General features: G+C 38.5%; 3 protein-coding genes across 3 annotated transcripts in view; 1 reads left to right on the forward strand and 2 right to left on the reverse strand.

The window, feature by feature from the left end:
* Positions 1–178: 178 nt before the first annotated feature.
* psmg4 (proteasome (prosome, macropain) assembly chaperone 4) lies at positions 179–5,061 on the reverse strand. The gene is made up of 3 exons (XM_080505822.1): positions 4,838–5,061; positions 3,575–3,650; positions 179–2,778 (listed from the first exon to the last, which is right to left on the reverse strand). Exons 1-3 carry the CDS (start codon positions 5,009–5,011, stop codon positions 2,657–2,659), a joined length of 372 nt encoding a protein of 123 aa, XP_080361948.1. The 5' UTR covers positions 5,012–5,061; the 3' UTR covers positions 179–2,656.
* Positions 5,062–6,095: 1,034 nt separating this feature from the next.
* Positions 6,096–13,568, reverse strand: bphl (biphenyl hydrolase like). The gene is made up of 7 exons (XM_080506420.1): positions 13,436–13,568; positions 10,127–10,230; positions 8,590–8,756; positions 8,139–8,292; positions 7,892–8,023; positions 6,805–6,928; positions 6,096–6,706 (listed from the first exon to the last, which is right to left on the reverse strand). Exons 1-7 carry the CDS (start codon positions 13,510–13,512, stop codon positions 6,616–6,618), a joined length of 849 nt encoding a protein of 282 aa, XP_080362546.1. The 5' UTR covers positions 13,513–13,568; the 3' UTR covers positions 6,096–6,615.
* Positions 13,569–16,629: 3,061 nt separating this feature from the next.
* The window catches only part of LOC308137660 (dual specificity protein phosphatase 22-B-like), a 12,189-nt gene continuing 10,202 nt past the window's right edge, over positions 16,630–18,616 (forward strand). The window contains exons 1-2 of the mRNA XM_080506422.1: positions 16,630–16,758; positions 16,848–16,881. Coding sequence (XP_080362548.1) covers positions 16,738–16,758; positions 16,848–16,881 — 55 coding nt within the window. The 5' untranslated portion in view covers positions 16,630–16,737. The remainder of the gene's footprint in view (positions 16,759–16,847; positions 16,882–18,616) is intronic.

Consider the following 18,616-nt stretch of genomic DNA (forward strand, 5'->3'; position numbering starts at 1 on the left):
CGTGGGATTAACTTTGAATAACGTCGGGTTTCTCTTTGTAGTTTGGAACTTTTTGAAACTGGATTTCGCCGGGATTCTTTACGAGTTGGGGTTTTTTTTTTTTGCACTAAATGTCAAGAGACACAATCAGAAGTGTTCAGTGATTTTTGATTTTGTTTCTTCCGCCAACGCATTGGAAATCCAGGGACCGGCTAAAACCACTACCAGTCTTTTTTTTTACTGCATGAAAGGGCACAAATGGTTTGTTTCCTCTTTGTCTGGTGCCTCTTGATTTAAAGTGGCACTTTATCCTCAGAGAGGACAGTGTAAACGTTGATTTTCTTTTCTTTTTTTTTATTTAACCCTTAGATGCATAAGTGACAGAACCGAGTACTCGACCATTAATGGGTCCAAAAAGTCCCCCGTTTATTTCTTCAGTTGGTCTATTCCTAGTCTAGTGTTAGCCAACCTGTTGATATATAATAGTACCTCCTCTTTACTCGATTGTCAAAAAGGGCGATTCCATACCGTACGCACACCGACGCTAACGTGGGCAATTAATACCGCCAATACCGGAAGACTTTTCCCTCCCAATCATTTTTTACATGCGGTTTCCACGGGATAAAGCTTTTCCTCAGCTTTAAAATGAGGCATGGTTTGTGTTGCTACGTCGACTAGCAAGCGAGCTACAAAAGATTTTTGCGGATTTTGGGAGACCTCTCCAAGATGGCGGCGCCGTTGGCGCGTAGCGTCAACGGGCGCCGATAGGCCGGAGCGGCATCTCGTGTTTATATCTACGCTTTCAACAGCCGTGTACAAACGTACTATTATGAAGCATAGCCTGCGTGCTACATCATACGCTAAATGCCAAACCTGCAAGGATTTGAACGTTAGCTAGCTGCTGTTAATATGAGAAAAAAATCTGCGCGACTCCTTTGCAGTAATAACACATTAGTACGCAATCACACATAATTGTTAGCTGGCTAGTGTTAGCTAGCTTAGGCCGAGATAGCGAAGCGACATCATCTTTAACGATGGTAAAAAAAAAAAAAAAAACGATCGACCAAGACACCATTTCCAAGTCATTTCAAGCGGAAAGGCGTCGTTTTTGCGTATTTGTGTCAGAGAAGTTCCACATTCACGCAACGTTTTGAAAACGTCGTGCCAAAGGCGGAAAACGATGTCGTTTTCATGTTGGGCCACTAGAGGGTGCTGTTGTTTATTGTTTTTTGGAAATGAAACGGCATCTGATGAATCTCAACTCTAAAACCACCGAGAACCCAGGAGAACATGGAGGAAAACATTATCGTCCACCTACTGAGCATGTGCAGAACCACTATTTACTACAGCGCTTCCCCGGGCGGTTTTCAAAAACGCGATGAAATTCCACAGGAAGTGAATGAATAACCCCTTATGGGCGTTAATGAAATAAAAAATACACTTTTCAAAGACAAAGCAGGAAAATGACCTTTGCTGACCATCTTTTTTTTTTTTTTTTAATTCTGGTGACAAACTTATGCACCTAAGGGCTAATAAAGAAAGCGTCTCTGCCGTTATGGGCGTATGATGGTTGTCGGAGTGGGGGAGGGGGTGGCGAGCAGCCGGAGACCTCGGCGAGACCGACGCTCGATGAAACGCTGGGGGGTGAGAGCAGAACGGACGCGAGCGCGACGCTCCGTCTCATGACGCCACTCTGCAGTTTTGAAGGCTTTAATGGCGACGGCTCTGTTGTTTGAGCAAAAAACAACAAAACTGAAAACTCAATTGTAATTAAAGAAAAGCAGTATTTATTTTTTGTCATAATGCCAGGGGCAATTTGTTTTTTCTTCTTTTTTTGGGGGTTGTTGCTTGAAATACCTCCTCGATTAGCAAAAAAGAGTGTCACTCCTCGTCCTCTGTACTGTGGTAGTATTGTAATCCTGCTCCTAGGATGTGTAATTCCAGCCAGAAAGCACAACATTTTGACCGTTTTTATGACATAAACGTTGTGACGATTATAGCGTAGAGCGGCGTAGCCTGCCCGGTAGACCCGGCCTCGTTGTGTTCAGTGAACCTTTATACACTTTACTATCTAAGTATCCTTTAGGAACGGCACACTGTGACGTGAGTAACGCGTGTGCCGTCCATTCATAACGTTACGGACCTTCCTTTTATAGAAGAACCTCCTTAAACATCCTCCCTTTTTTTTAAAAAAAAAACCCAACAAACAAACCCATATATTCAATATATTAGCACACAGTATTTTGAACACACTGTATGGTTATAGTTTGTAATGTTTTCAACACACTGAGATTTAAAAAAAGAAAAAAGGACAAAAAAACTCAACCACTAATGCTGTTTTCTAAGTGTTATTTTTTTAATATGATGCATTTGTACAAAAACAAACAAACAAATAAACAAACAACAACAAAAAAAAGCCATAGGCCGACATGTTTTGATAATAAACCACTTAATTTATTACGTCAATAAAAGAACCCTGGGTGTAAAATGTGTCTGTCGTGTTTTTAGATTGGTGGGCGGGGCTTGTTGGGAGGAAATGGTGGGAGGGGCTTGGTGGGAGGAGATTAGTGGGAGGGGCTTGGGAGGAGATTAGTGGGAGGGGCTTGGGAGGAGATGATGGGAGGAGATGGTGGGAGGGGCTTGGTGGGAGGGGCTTGGGAGGAGATGTGGGAGGGGCTCAGAAGCGATGTGGCTGAAGCTCCAGCTCCTTCTTGATCCGGTTCTCCACCAGCAGACTGAGGCTGGAGTCTGTCAGCGGGAGGCTGTAGCTCACAAACACTTGTTTGTTCGTCTTCTTCGCTGGAAAGCAGGACAAGAAGTCACGTTGAGTCGAGGCTGAATCAAGACGCCAGGACATACGAGACGCTTCGAACGCAACGCAAGTGGATTGAGTTCATTTCATCAGGCGTCAATCCGAGGACATTTAGTTTTCCAAAGTACGTCTGCTGTGTTGTTATAAAGCATCTTCCTCATCTAACATCTACATTATAGAGCATCTTCCTCCTCTAACATCAGATTATAGAGAATCTTCCCCCTCTAATATCCTGATTATAGAGCATCTTCCTCATCTAACATTCATATTATAGAGCATCTTCCTCCTCTAGCATCAGATTATAGAGCATCTTCCTCCTCCAACATCCAGATTATAGAGCATCTTCCTCCTCTAACATCCAGAGTAGAGAGCATCTTCCTCCTCTAACATCAGATTATAGAGCATCTTCCTCATCTAACATTCATATTATAGAGCATCTCCCTCCTCTAGCATCAGATTATAGAGCATCTTCCCCCTCTAACATCAGATTATAGAGCATCTTCCTCCTCTGACATCCAGATTATAGAGAATCTTCCTCCCGCCAACTGACGTAACTTCACAAACATCCAATAATACAACTACAACAGAACTATTTCCAAAGTCCCTTGTTTATTTTCAGTGACTAATGAATTAAATCTTACTTTGAAAAAGAAGCAGTAGCTGTAATGGACACGTAATCTCATCTTTAGCTCATAATCTTACAATCTAAACATGTTGTCTTGGCGGATTATCAGTCTGAGCAGGTGAAACTTGTTGAAGTATCTTATGACAGCAGTATCTCACCTAATCTCTGGGCCAGGGAGTTGGCGGTGGTGTCGGACGGGTCCCCCGTCACCAACGTCGACAGAGGCATCGAGTCCTGGAGACGGAAAACGGACGTCAGAGTTTCCCTTCGGTGCAAATTGAGGGTTTCCGCGCCGATCAACTTTAATTTGAAAGAGGTTCTTTTGCGGAGAAATTCCTGGTGAGTCCTTCCACTACGAAACAGGAGGATACACCAATACCACTTTTTTTTTTCCATAGTACGAGTATGCATTTTGCACGGAGCCACAGACATAATAAACTCATATATTGTGTGGCTTCAAATTAGTATTTAACGGTTCCAGATATTTATTTGTGGCCGTGAAATACTAATTTGAGGCCCAAAATTCCACCTTTAATGTCTGTGGCTCGAGTCATTTTGCAGAAGGTATCGTCAGAATTTGCTTCATGTTCAGATTCTAGTAATCCTCGGCGGTAATCGCTTGGTTTTGTGAAGATATTGAGATTTTCATCACGTACACTCTGCGCCACAGCAAAGAAAATCTTTGAAAGTTTTGATGTACAGGTTATTTATTGGCACTAATTTACTGGTTCAACTCATCCAAGGTGAAATTGTGCTGGAGTGGCCCCTGAACTAAAATAACTGACCCCCCAGGTTAAACTGGTTCATGTCAAAGACACAGTCTGTCAAAACAGCACAGCAGCAAGTATTTAAAAAGATGTTCAAAAAAGTGAATACATCTAATATATATCAAATATATATATATATATAAATAAAACACAATATACTCCGAAATGTCCAATTGCAATGCAATATACCTCAGAAATGTGCAATACACAAGACAATATACCCTGAAATGTGCAATATATGATACAATATAGCTCGAATATGCACTATATCATACAATACACCCTGAAATGTGCAATATATGATACAATATACCTCGAATATGCACTATATCATACAATATACCCTGAAAAGTGCAATACATCATACAACATATCCCACATTGGGAAAATATGTAATGAAATATATCCCTTCAGAATAACTGTAATGTGTTTATCTTTATAATTTCAAAATAAAGCAAGTTGTTTAAACCGTATATACTCAATTGCCCCCTTAAAAGTTTCAGACAAATAGAAGTAAATGGCAGAAATAGACAGAACATCCCGCGGTTACCGTGTAGGTTCGACAATAACAAGTAATTTTAGGTAGTTTTAAGTGAGTCTCGGTAGTTTTTAGCGGCGTGGACAGACTCGCGTGTCGGTATTTCGTGGACTCACATATCTGCTGCTCATCGACACCGCCAGGTTGGACAGAACCGGGGCGGAACCGACCCACAGGAAGAAGCCTCCGCTCAGCTTCATGACGTGGAAATGCACTACCTGCTCCAGGATCTTCTCCGAGAAGTTGTGCAGGGAAATGCCCTCCGACCCGCCGTTCACCGCTTCGCTCATTTCTGTCCCAGTTCCGCTTCGCTTGGCTTCTTCTTGTAGCTCCGCTCTGATCCACATGAAGCTCGTGTCGCCCACTTCCTGGTTACAGCGCGGCAACAGACTCGATCAGTCGATTCAGGACGACGGTGGCGCCGGAACAATCGATTTAAAGGAACGATAACGAGAATGGTAGTATTTTCAAAATGTTGTGCTTTTGGTTATAGATAGACGGTAATTTCATTATTGGTACAGCTTCTAAAATGTGGGGGGAGTTTTTACCCACGGGTTGTCACAGACTGAACTTTTTCACAAACCGTCCAAAAGTTATAATTTATTTAGTCATAAAAATTCCCACAATTGAGATTTTTTTTTTTTTTTACAGAATTATTTTATTAAGGAAAATTTACATAATTCCAGTGCTGGAAACTGAATTCAAGGTGTGTAAACATGAAATATATATATATATATATATATATATATATATATATAAACAACCTTTGAAATAAGAACTAAATGTACAATTGAGATTTTTTTTTTTTTTTTAACAGAATAATTTTATTAAGGAAAATTAGAACTGGAAACTGAATTCAAGGTGAAATTCATGAAATATATATAAAAACAACAACAAAAAAACCTCCCACATCTAATCTGTCTCAGTATGATCACATCAATAAACAAACAAAAATGGTGTATTTGTATATCATGGAGCCAGTTAGGAAGCACAATGCACAACCTTTGAAACAAGAACTAAATGTATGCCATTTGTGGTAAAGCCTGTTAGCACAGTACCTAAGAGTAAACTAAAATTTCTCAAGCTTTATAGAGAACATTGTGTTCTGAAGTCATTGTAAGATTGACTTGTAGCTGATTTCCAGTGCAACAATAGACAACGTCTCACGAGTAAGAATGTAAAAGCATTGATGTTCTGTACAGGGTTAAAATAACAGTAAAAAACCAGTTTTATAAGGATATTATTTTTATTTGGGGAAATTCTTCATTGTATTCAAGTGAAATGTTATAAAAATCATTTGAACAACGGAATGATAAAACATTATCATAAAACTTTTAAAAACATTTATTTTTTTAATGCATGTTGTATTGTTCATTATGCATTCTATAATACCACTGTACTGCAATATAATTTGCAAAAAGATCGAGAAACACTCACCAAATTCACACCAATTTTATATTTATATATATTAAAAAAAAGCCATGTATTGGTTAACTGAAATGATCATTTACACAATGACTGGACTTTGTTTCTTCTAATCTTAGGAAAACTCAAATATACTTTTGATTCATTATGACGACAATACATTCAGTTAAAATGTGGTGGTGGGGGTGCCAAATATGGTCGCTTGCTTGGTATATGATTAACAGAAAGAAAAAAAAACTAGACTTTGAATATATTCTAATTACAAGCATTCTTTGATTAAACATCTAGTATCATGAGTTGAATAAACCAAACGGACGCTTTATCAATGAGTTGTGTTTAATCTACAGCAGCATAGAAGACAAATAGAGCCACAAAAGACATTGTTTTCCTGTTTATAGTCCAAACGCTGCCCACTGACCACCAATCACTTTCCTAAAATGCCGAATTAAATCCAATCCAGCCAGTCGATTTACTCTTCCAGGAAGTCTTCCACGAGTTTATTGAATTCCTCGGCGTACCTCAGGTGGATGTTGTGTTTCCCCTCGGGCATCAGATGTAATCTAGAGTTTGAGGGAAAGTAAAAAGTAAAAAAGTTCTGCTGCGTCACGACGGGGACGGCGAAGTCGGAGATGGTCGTGACACCGGGACACACTCTTACCGTGAACCCTTGATGTGCTTGAGGAGGAACTGAGGGTGAGCGCCGGGCACCATGGGGTCTTTCTCTCCGTGGAGGATGAGGGTGGGACAGCTGATCAGCGGCACCAGGTCCATGCAGATGCTTCCTGCACCAGCAAGAAACAAGCAAGTCACACCAGAAAGTTGCACTTCTCACCACATGGGCCGTCCAAATGGGCTTCATGAGGGAAGTCGCATGTTTTAGTTGTCGGTTTCCCACCATCCCTTGTGGTTTTTAAGCTATTTCACCCCATTTTGTGCCCGTTTTTTTAAAAAAAAGCTCTTCTCAGCCACGAGTTTAAAGGCCCTTTTGAAAAATGACTTCATGTGCGTAAATAAAATCTAAATAGTGATCTTCTCTTCTGCTCCTTTTCATTCAAAATGTGTTGAATTGGGAGTTTTGTTGCCAAGACTGTTTATTTGAAGCTTATTGCTTTTGAAATTAATCAAATAATCATAATCAAATAAAAATAGAAAATGAGTAAATAAATAAGAAAATTTTAATACATAATTTAAAAAAAATTTATTAATGAAAATAAATATATAAATAAATGTAAAATTTTGTGAAAGGTCCCAGGAACCACTGCGAAAGGCTAAAGAGCCACGAAATTATACAAAATGTAACATTTATTTAGTTATTTAATTGCTTAACTATACATAAATAAATAAATAAATACAACATTTTAAATGTATTTAGTTATTTAATTAATTAATTAAAAATAAATAAATAAATAAATGTAAACTCTTTAGCCTTTCTGCAGTGGCTCCTGGGACCTTTCACAAAATTGTACAAAATGTAAAACTTATTTAGTTATTTAATTCAAAATAAATAAATAAATAAAAATAAATAAATGTTAAATATTGTATAATTTAGTGAAAGGGTCCCAGGAGCCACTGCAGAAAGGCCAAAGAGCCATAAAATGTAACATTTATCTAGTTATTTAATTAAAAAAAATAAATAAACAAATAAAAATAAATGTTAAAGTTTGTATAATTTTGTGAAAGGGTCCCTGCAGAAAGGCTAAAGAGCCACGCGTGGCTCCAGTCCCCCGGCAGCCGGACGTCCCCACCTCCTGGTCTGAGGGCAAACTGTGCGATGCCGTCCACCCAGGCCTCCCAGGTTTCGGCGAAGGCTTGCGCTCCGTACACCTCCTCCATGGGCCGCCTCATCCTCGCACTCCAACTGGAGACGTCGCGGACCGCTGGAGCCCAACGACACACACGGATAAAACACAAGCTAACACACACACACACACACATTCATGTCTTCATAGCAGCATATTGAAGACGGTTTCCGCGTTCATCCCAGCGGTTCACCATCGTAAAGCTTCAGGTCCTCCTGGGAGACGGAGGCGTTGGCGCCCCACACGACTAGCTTGCGGATCCGCTCGGGGTTCCTGGCGGCGGCGACCAGAGCCGTGATTCCGCCGTCGCTCCAGCCCAGCAGGGAAAACCTGGCGAAGCCCAACGCCTGGGGACGAGGCGACAAACGTTCAACGCCTTTAAATCAGAAAGTCCTCAGCCGAGGTCCGGCGTTCAATGTCGCTCGGTCGCTGTGTGGTTCAGGGGTTAGCCAACCAGCCGCAAAAAAAAATGTGCAGGGACCATCTGCAAATAGCAACACCGCTACAACGGAGAAACGTTTCAATGTAAATAAGACATCCGTTTTCAAAAGCCTCTGCCGTGCAAAACACGAACGTTTTCAGGAACTAGAACACGATGGCTTTTCCTTGGACGTGTTGTCGTGACAACGGGGGGCCAGACTGACCTTCATCAGGTCCACGGCGTCCTTGGCGTCCCTCTCGAAGAAGTCCGGAGGGAAGTCTCTGTTGGGGGGGCGGGACTGACCGTAGCCCCGGGGGTCCCAGCCCACCACGGTGAAGAGCTCCTTGTTCAGAGACTTCATTTGGGGGAGGAAGTCCGTCTTCGTGCTTCCTGTGGTGGAAGACGATGGGGGGGAAAAAAATAAAAAATAAAATAAATATATATATAGTGAAGGGGAAAAAATGTATTAAAATTATATATAGATACAGGAAAAAGTACGCGACCCCCCGGGAACTTCCTGCTTTTCTCAAACGACTGGTCAAAAACTGCGATTTGTTCAAAATTAAAAGTTTTTACCTCAACAAACAATAAACACATGAAATATAGCCGAGTTCAGGAGGATTTTTTAATTTGATCACTTCAATCATGATTTTCCAGTCGCTACTAATCAGACCCGTTTAAAAACTATTTCTCAACCTTTCTTTTTCTCACCGAATTCCTTTCTTTTCCATCCATTTTCTGACGATCTCTGTTGCGACCGGCTCTTTTTCTACTGCGGCGTCAAATCATCCTGTTGCACTTTTACATCTAAAACCTCAAGCCACCACTGCAGCCCCAAACCGTGATGCTCCCGCCACCGTGCCGGCTTCAGACCCTACTTCTTGAGCACCCAGTGACCCTTTGGCGACGATAATAATAATAATAATAATAATAATAATAATAAACCATCTCCATTGGTAGACAGAACGCTGGGTTATTCACAAAGTCCTGATCTGGACTCAGAACCTCTCAATATGTTGGCGTCACAGAGTGTTGAGTGTTTTTTTTTTTTCTCCCTTCTTCTCTTTTTTCTACAGAAATGAAGGAGAATGTAAATCTCGCTGATGTTACGGGTGCTTGTCATTTAGTTCTTTTTTGAGTGTTTTTGATATATTCGGTTTCCACAAATAGCTCGATTGGAGTAGTTTTGGTTTTGTTTGTTGTTTTTTTTTGTACTGACTAGTTATTTTATTGGATTTTTTCAATTTGTCAATGGTGAAGAACAGGGGGAGGACTTCCTATCCCCTTCTGAACGAGTTAAATGTGTTCTATATTGAAATTTAATTCTCATTTATTTTTATTTTCCATGGTTTCATCTAATTTTAATTGTTCCTTTATTCAAAATAAATAAATCAAATCAAATTATAGTAATCATTTACATCACTTTAATCTTACTCTATCATCCATCTATCTATTGTGTTCAATACATTATTATATTACATTCTCGTATTAATTTATATTTGTTTTATTATTAACTTTAAAGTTTAAGCTTAATGCCAAGATGTGATTATTTCACCTTTGTTTTATTAATATATTTAGAAAATTAGGTTTAGAAAATGTATCATTTTAATATATATATATATATATATATATATATATATTTTTTAATATATATACATTTTTAAATACATTACAGTCTTTCCAATGTGCTTTTCTAGAGGTTGTTGAGTGTTGAGTGTTGTAAATGACGGGTCACGGCGGAGGATCGATGTGGTATCTACCCAGAGCTCCGGGCAGCAGCAGCACAGCGTGTTCCCCCCCGCCCGTCCTCTCGTAGTACAGATCGACCCCGTTGACCCGCCGGCGGCCCGACGCCAACGAGGAGCTGCGGGACGCAGAGGAACAAACAAACAAACGAACAAACAAACAGAGCAGCGGCGGTTAAAGTGAGAAAATGGCAGGAAATCAAAAACAAGATAATATAGACCTTTTTTTATTTCTTTTTTCTAATTACAGTATTATTTCAGAACAAAACAGAGAAGCTCAATGGGTTTTTTTTTTTTTTAGAATGCCTGACGCTTGGGTACTCATTGGTAGAATAGATTATCTTTGATTAGAAAAGAATAGATGTTCCTACAGCAGGGAAAACAGCAGGGAAACGTACAAGGGAATATATAGAGTTTAAATATATTTGTATTTCTCTGTAGCACTTTGAGATTGTTTAAATGTAAAGAGTATCAAATAAAATGCATTATTATTATTATTATAATTATTCATAATTAAGTTTTATACAATTAGAATTTACATATTTTAAGTAATAATGTTTGTACAACATAGTATAAACACAATGTAAGATAGTAAATAATATAGAATTAATTGGCACAATAAGGTGAAGTAAACATCAAAGATGCTTTGCCACGAGCTACAACTGCGGGAACTACTCTGAAAACGGTTGCATGTCATCACTTTAAGATGGTATCCTTGAAGCAGCCACATTTTTGGAACCCTTCCGCATCGTCAGCAGGCATCTCAGGTTCACAGGTGTTTCGCCCCTTAACCTGTACACCTCGCCTGAGTGGGGCAGCGAAGACTGACTAGGCTTCACCTGCGGAAGGGTTCCAGCTGTGAGCTCTCTTTAGCCATATCCATCTTGAGCTGGACTCGGCTGCTGCGGCTATCTCCCTGGTGGCTTTCTTCAGCTGTTTGGGCTCCAGCCCCATCCTCTGGAGGAAGAACCGCACCGACCTTGCGGGAAACCCACGGCAGCCAACTTCGATGGGAAAAATTGTTGCATGCCATCCTTTCAGGACAGCTTCGTCAATCAGGTCTTGGTACTTGGCTCGCTTCAATTGGTGAGACACGTCCAGCCTCTCTTCCCAGGGCACCGTGAGCTCTGCCACTATGATGGTTTTTGTGCTTCTGGACAGCAAGACTATGTCTGGTCGAAGTGAGGTCACTGCCACGTCCTGTGGAAAGACGAGCTTCCTCTTCAAATCCACACTCAGCTCCCAATCGCAGGCGCGTTGCAGGGAGGAAGGTAGGTTTTTGGCTGTTGTGCTGGTCTTACGAGCCGTTTCCCCTTCCCTCACAAAGGTTATGGCTTTGGGCGGTTGAGCGTGCTTGTTGTTGGCTTTGACCCGCTGCTGCTCCACCCAATTGGCGATTTCCGAGAGGACCTTATCATGCCTCCATCTGTAGCGCCCTTCAGCCAGCGCCTTTGGGCACCCTGTCAGGATGTGGTTCAGCGTGCATGCGGGTGCGTCGCATTGGTTGCAAGATGGGTCTTCTTCTCTGCCCCAGATCTTCAAGTTGCGTGGAGTGGGCAACAGGTCGGTCACAGCGCGCAGGAGAAAGCTATATATATACAACCTATTATTCCAACATTGCATGAGCAGTATAACAATATATACAACTACCGTACAAAATGTACACAAAAACATTTGCAGTGTAATAAACATCGTGAATTTTGAGGAAATCGTCACATAAACCTCTTAATTCTCTGTAGCACTTTGAGATTTTTTACATGTAAAGAGACAATAAAATGCATTATTATTATTATTCATAAGTACATTTTATATCAAGTTTACATATTTTAAATAATGTTTGTACAACATAGTATAAACACAATGTAAGATAGTAAATAATATAGAATTAATTGATGAAATCGTGACATAAACCTCTTAATTCTTGTTTTCGGTGCGAGAACAACCACTTTCACAGCTACTTGGACTTCAACGCCAAACAAACAACGTCTTTTGTTTGTTTACTCGCAGAGAAACAAAGGAACCGTGACGGAGGCGCTCGACTGTTGCGTTTAATCAAAGAGACTTGAATAAAACATGAAGCTGTGCTGGCGATGACATGGAGAGCACTCTAATGCACTGATGCAGACTTGCATTAAATAAAAAAATAAAATAAAAAAGGCCAAACAGCTCATTGATGCTGGTCTGTTGTTTAGGATCATATATAGAAAACCTTCATTTCTCCTGGAGATTTTTTTTTTTTTACATTATGAAGCCCACGATAATTTTATTTCTGTGCAAACAGATCATTTTACGTCAAAGTGTGAGAAAATGTTGCATTGATGAGACGTAGTCTTAACATGATAATGATAAAAAGGTTTAAGTTCAACTATGAATGAAATTATAGTTAAAAAAGCACAAACTTGAAAAAATACTACTTGGAAAACAAATTCAAAAACCAGAAAGCAATGAAAGAGGAAATTGCATTATTTTGATTATTATATACTACAGTTTAATTAACCCTCAAAATATTATTTTATATAAAATTATATATTTTTTTACATATATTTTAGCATTATTGTATAACATCTGTATATAACTTGAAACATGTTTGCATTGTTGTACAAAATGTTATCTGTATATATATTATATATGTTTTAGTGGGGTTGTACACTTAATGTTAGCATTGTATTTAATCTGTATATGTTGATAAAATATAACGTTTTTCAATATATAGGTGTTATAATATTTGATCCGTTTTAAACTATGAGTTAGTTCTCTATATAAGATTGACCTTTTTACTGCAGGTAAATGTATTGTTTATGTGTTTGTACTTTTTTCAATGTTTTTGTAAAGTATATTGTAAGTGTATTTATAAATGCACTCTTTTAAATGTATTTGTAAATAGACATTTCTAAACATATTTATAATAGCTTTGTAAACATATTCATAAATGTCTTAAATGCATTAAATGTGCAAATACTTTGGAAATATATAACTACACTGTATAAATATTTATACATATATAATTTGTAAATTATATATTTTTAAATAAATTTGTAAATAGACATGCAATATATTTGTACATACATTTATAAAAGTTTTCAAATAAACATCTGATTAAAAGAGAGGTATTTTGTGGATTAAATCTTAAATAAATGAATGATTGACAGTGTTTCACGCACACACACACAGTGTAAAGCGGTCACGCGGCGCCCCCTGCTGGCCGGGAATCAAACCGCAAGCAGCGGAGCACAAAGCAGGTCAGCGCGGATCTCCGCGTTTCCAGTGTTTACACGTGTTGTTTACACGTGTTCGGTGGGATTTCAGTGCAGTAAACAGTTTTACCAGGAGTTCCGGAGCGCAGCCACGATTCCCCGCAGGCCACCGGTGCAGAAACGTCCTCGGAGCCCCGGCAGCGCCATTCCTCCAGGAAAACTCTCCCGACTGACGCTCACTTTCTGTCCCACCTGCAGTTTAGTTGGTTTTTAACAGGAAATCCGGCCACGAGCCAGTTTCCACTCCTCCAAGAGCATTTAAAGCGAAACCCTCTCTTTTTCCAGCTCTGCTGAAATTTAATTAAAAACTATGGGAGTAAAACTGTGCCATCAGATTCTGAATTCGAGTTTCTAACTCTGATTTTTTTTTTTTTTACCATCGAAATCAAACTTTGAATTTTAAAAGCTGTCGAATTTCAAGTACGTATCTTTTTTTTTGCTTCTGATTTTTTTTTTCAACATCTAAAAATATTCAGTGTGTAAGAAATTCAATGTGTGTAAAAAATTCAATGTGTTTAAAAATTCAACCGCAAAAAATTTCAGCTGCAAAAAAATTTCAGCTGCAAAAACAAATTCAGAGTTAGAAATTCAAATTCAGAATCTGATGGCACAGTTTTACTTCCCAGATTAACATTTAAAGCAATAAAATAAAAACTTAAGTACAAGTGAACATGTTCAAATTGAATATGTCGCTGTGGTATAGTAGCATTAGCCTGTATCTAATGTCGCTGTGGTACAGTAGCATTAGCCTGTATCTAATGTCGCTGTGGTACAGTAGCATTAGCATTAGCCTGTATACAATGTAGCTCTGGTGTATCAGCATTAGCCTATAGCCAATGTAGCTGTGGCATTGAAATCAGAATGTATCCGATGTTACTGTGGTACAGTAGCATTAGCAGAAGTCTGCATGTAGCTGTCATACTGTAGCATTAGACTATCCAATGTAGCTGTGGTGAATTAGCATTAGTCTATAGTCGATGTTGCTGAGGTACAGTAGCACTAGCACTAGCTTGTATACAGTGTAGCTGTGTCACAGTAGCATTAGCACTAGTCTGTATGCAATGTCGCTATGGTACTGTAGCATTGGTCTATAGTCAATGTTGCTAAGGTACAGTAGCATTAGCACTAACTTGTATACAATATCGCTATGGTACTGTAGCATTAGCAGCCTTGAACAAAGCTTAACATTTCTGGACGTATATATCTATTAACGGTGGAGGTTCCTCCTTTTTGTTTTCACTTGAAAAGAAACGTCACGAAAACAAGAAAGTATTTCTTGAGGTTTTCCTTCGTCGGCTTTTAAAACAGAAAACCCACCACGCACACAATTTCACCATCTCACTCTCACAACTCCACCCACACACACACACACACACACATTCACCACAACATTTTCTTTTGTTTTTCATGAAAAAAAAAAAAAACAACACTGTGCTTCTGATGTATTTGTTGATCAGAGTGTTTGACTGTCTGCTGCTGATGAGCTGTTCTGGTTTTTGTAAACGCCTCCAGCCTCTCCTGCCAGTCAGTGAGTCTGAGTCGAGCCACACTGTTGAACCGCACTGGGAACAAAACTCACGACAGAGTCGCAGCTAAAAATACCTCCGTCGCCTCACGGCGTCGTACCGACACTTACTGGAAATGCAGAGATTTGGAGTAAGTACGAGCGGACGTCCACCGAGAATCAGAAAATTATCATCGATGGATGGAGTTTATTTTAAAGGGAGTCCTGCAGTGTCAAACTCAACACACATAAAAATAAATAAATATATATATATATATATATATATATATATATATATATTCAAGTGAAGTCAATGAAAAGTCACGGATCTCATGTGTAGGAACTGTTAAGACGATGGTACAGAACTACTGAGGTCATTAAGCCTCTGGTTGACAGGAGCTTAGTGAAACAGTAACAGTCGGGTCGGCCAATTAAAGAGACAGACAGCAGCTCTTTGATTGGAAATCATTTATTTATATATAAATATGTTTACATATTTCTTTTATTCAGTAATAAATATTATTACATGAACAAACTAATGCCATAATGAACTTCTTCCAACTTTTTTTTCCTGAATAGAAGAAAGTGTATACATATAAATATATAATTATATTATATATTTATTTTCTTTAGTAATACATATTATTACATGAACAAACTAATGCCATAATGACTTTGTTCCAACTATATATTTTTTTTTCCTGAACAGAAGAAGTATGTATATATACATATATATACACATATATACACACATATATATATATATATATATATATACACAGATAAAAAATTTTTCTTGAACAGAAGAAAGTGCTTACATATAAATATATAATTATATTATATATTTATTTTATTTAGTAATAAATATTATTACATGAACAAACTATTGCCATAATGACTTTGTTCCAACTATATATTTTTTTTCCTGAACAGAAGTAGTATGTATATATACATATATATATATACACATATATACATATATACATAGATACATTTTTTTTTTCTTGAACAGAAGAAAGTGTATACATATAAATATATAATTATATTATGTATTTATTTTATTTAGTAATAAATATTATTACATGAACAAACTATTGCCATAATGACTTTGTTCCAACTATATATATTTTTTTCCTGAACAGAAGTAGTATGTATATATACATATATATATATATACACATATATACATATATACATAGATACATTTTTTTTTTCTTGAACAGAAGAAAGTGTATACATATAAATATATAATTATATTATATATTTATTTTATTTAGTAATACATATTATTATTACATGAACAAACTAATGCCATAATGAACTTGTTCAAACTCTCTCTCTCTCTCTATATATATATATATATATTTTTTTTTTTTTCTAACCAACTTGCCTGAACAGAATACATTTTTTTTTCTTTCTTTCAATATCTAAATTTCCCGACGTGTTGAAAGTAGACATTCCTACTTGGCAGAGCCACGTGGAAGTGATTCTTCCTCGCCGCTAAAGCTTCAGACGTTCTCCTTGTACGGTCGAGCAGCAGCGGGGACCCGCTGTCCTCTGGCCCGCCGCCATCTTTGTCTGCCACCGTCCCATGACCCCCCCCCACGCCTCGTCTAAATATAGCGCCCGGGTGTTCCACGAAGGCTAAGGTCACATTACGTCACGCCGTCATGCTCGTTATTCTGAATGAAGCCTGGTGGGGAGGGGGGGGGGGGGGGGGGGAGACGAGATGGGACGAGCTGTGGACATGCGGAGGACTTTACTATGTCCCGGGTTCAAGCCCAGGGGACAAAGTGCTAAATGCTGGCGAGCTTCAGTGGTGCGTCGTGTTGACAGGGTGGCAGCAACGCTTCGAGGCCTGTGCGGACATGGGGAATGGAATCAACAAGGTACCAGGGTGATTCTGCGACACTGGCGTTTCTCAACAAACAACATTACATTTTCTTTTCTTCTTCTCACAACTAAAATCTCTCTGCAGATCCTTCCTGATCTCTACTTGGGGAATCTTAAAGGTAAGCTGCTGGTTCTCATCATGCGAGGGTGGGAGGGGTGGGGGGGTGAAAGGTTCATTTATTTTCAGGATGATGGACGACGGCGTTTCACTTCCTCATTTGCAGACGGCATGTGGTGAGATGCTACACTGGGCTGAGTTTCGATAGAGCCGACAATCCACTGACTGCTTGGTGCACGACATGTGTTTTTCTTTTTTTTCTTTTTTTTTTATCGTTTGTTGGGTTTTTTTTAATTCCGTGTGTGTGTGTGTGTGATGAAGTGTGTGTGTGTGTGGGAACATGTATTGTTGAGGTTCTGGTGTGGGAGGGGGACGCCCCCGTCGCCGGCGGGGGCGTCCCCCTCTCCCCCCTCCCCCGACCGTTCAACTCATCTTAATGTTTCCGTGAGGCAGCAAATAAAACCGTCGGCTCGTTTTAACAGTCTGAATCCAGGTGACATGTTGGTTTCGGTAAATGTGACACATTCGCTGCTGTAAAACTGTAAATCGGCGGGAAAATTATGCAATGCTGGCTTCTTTTTTTCTTCCGAGATTAAGATTATTGTGTTCCCCATTAAAATAAAAGCGTTATTGTTGCATTTCACTAATTTATCATTTATTTATTTAGTTTTTTTAACATTAGATCTTAAAGTCATAGACTTTTAAAACAAAAATGCTCCATATCTTTTATCCTGCGAGACTACATGTTTAGCTTCAGCTGGCAGGTTCCTGGTCAGATTTCCACAATAAAAGCTCTGTTTGGCTCTTGGCTGAATCGTGCCATTTCTATCTAACAGTGTTAAAAAATAAACTAACGCCGTAAATCTCTGTGGAAACTGGAAACTAATCGGTGAACCAATAATCCAGCTTCGCTAAAATTTGAAAAGGAGGCAAGAAAAAAAAAAAAGGATTTTATTTTCTTAATCATGATATTTTAAGTAGGAACGTGACAGTAAATTACGTTTTTGTATCACAAATGGTCAGTTTGTAGTTGAGTGTGAATTTATTTTTAAACACACGGGACCAGATAAAATGTATTCAACATTTTCTCTAATAAACAACAATATTTATGTTTTATCAGGATATTTAAAATGTAACTTGTAATCTTTATATAGGATTTTTATGTTATGAGAAATTTTTTTTGCAAAGTGCTCATTAATTCTACATTACCCATCATAAAAACAAAATTTTTTTTTCAAGGTGTCCCCCAGGGCTCCATGTTAGTGCTCCTTTTATTATTGTTCATTTTAATAAATAACCTTGGGAGGCATGTTGACCAACAGAAAATAAACAAACATGTCTTTCTGCTTATCACGCTATCCTTTATTCAAGTTAGAAAACGTTCAATACAAGAACTTCCCAAAACTTTTTAATTCTCTTTGAAACGGTTTTAAATGCAGAGATAAAAAAGTTTCCGTGCATTAATCGTCTGTTTTAACCTCAATGAAGTTTTTGTTCTCACGCTGATCCGAGGTGTTTTAAATGAACACTAAACTTTACAAGTATTCCAGTTGTTTTTTTTCTCTTCTTCCATTTAAGCTCATCAACCCTAATATATAAAATTTTAATTTACCAACATTTCCTAGTTCTTAGACTTTCCTCTGGATTTGATCTGTTTATTTGTACTTTCGCATTTATTTTTTTTTAAGTGCAATGTCCATGATTTCATTACTTGTGGTTTTGTGGGGGGAAAAAAAATAGTAGTCAAAGAGAAGTTAATGTTACCAAGAGTGACATAAGGAAGAAAATCAAATGAG

The sequence above is a fragment of the Blennius ocellaris genome (assembly GCF_963422515.1).
Source record: "Blennius ocellaris genome assembly, chromosome: 12".
NCBI classification, from domain to species: domain Eukaryota; kingdom Metazoa; phylum Chordata; class Actinopteri; order Blenniiformes; family Blenniidae; genus Blennius; species Blennius ocellaris.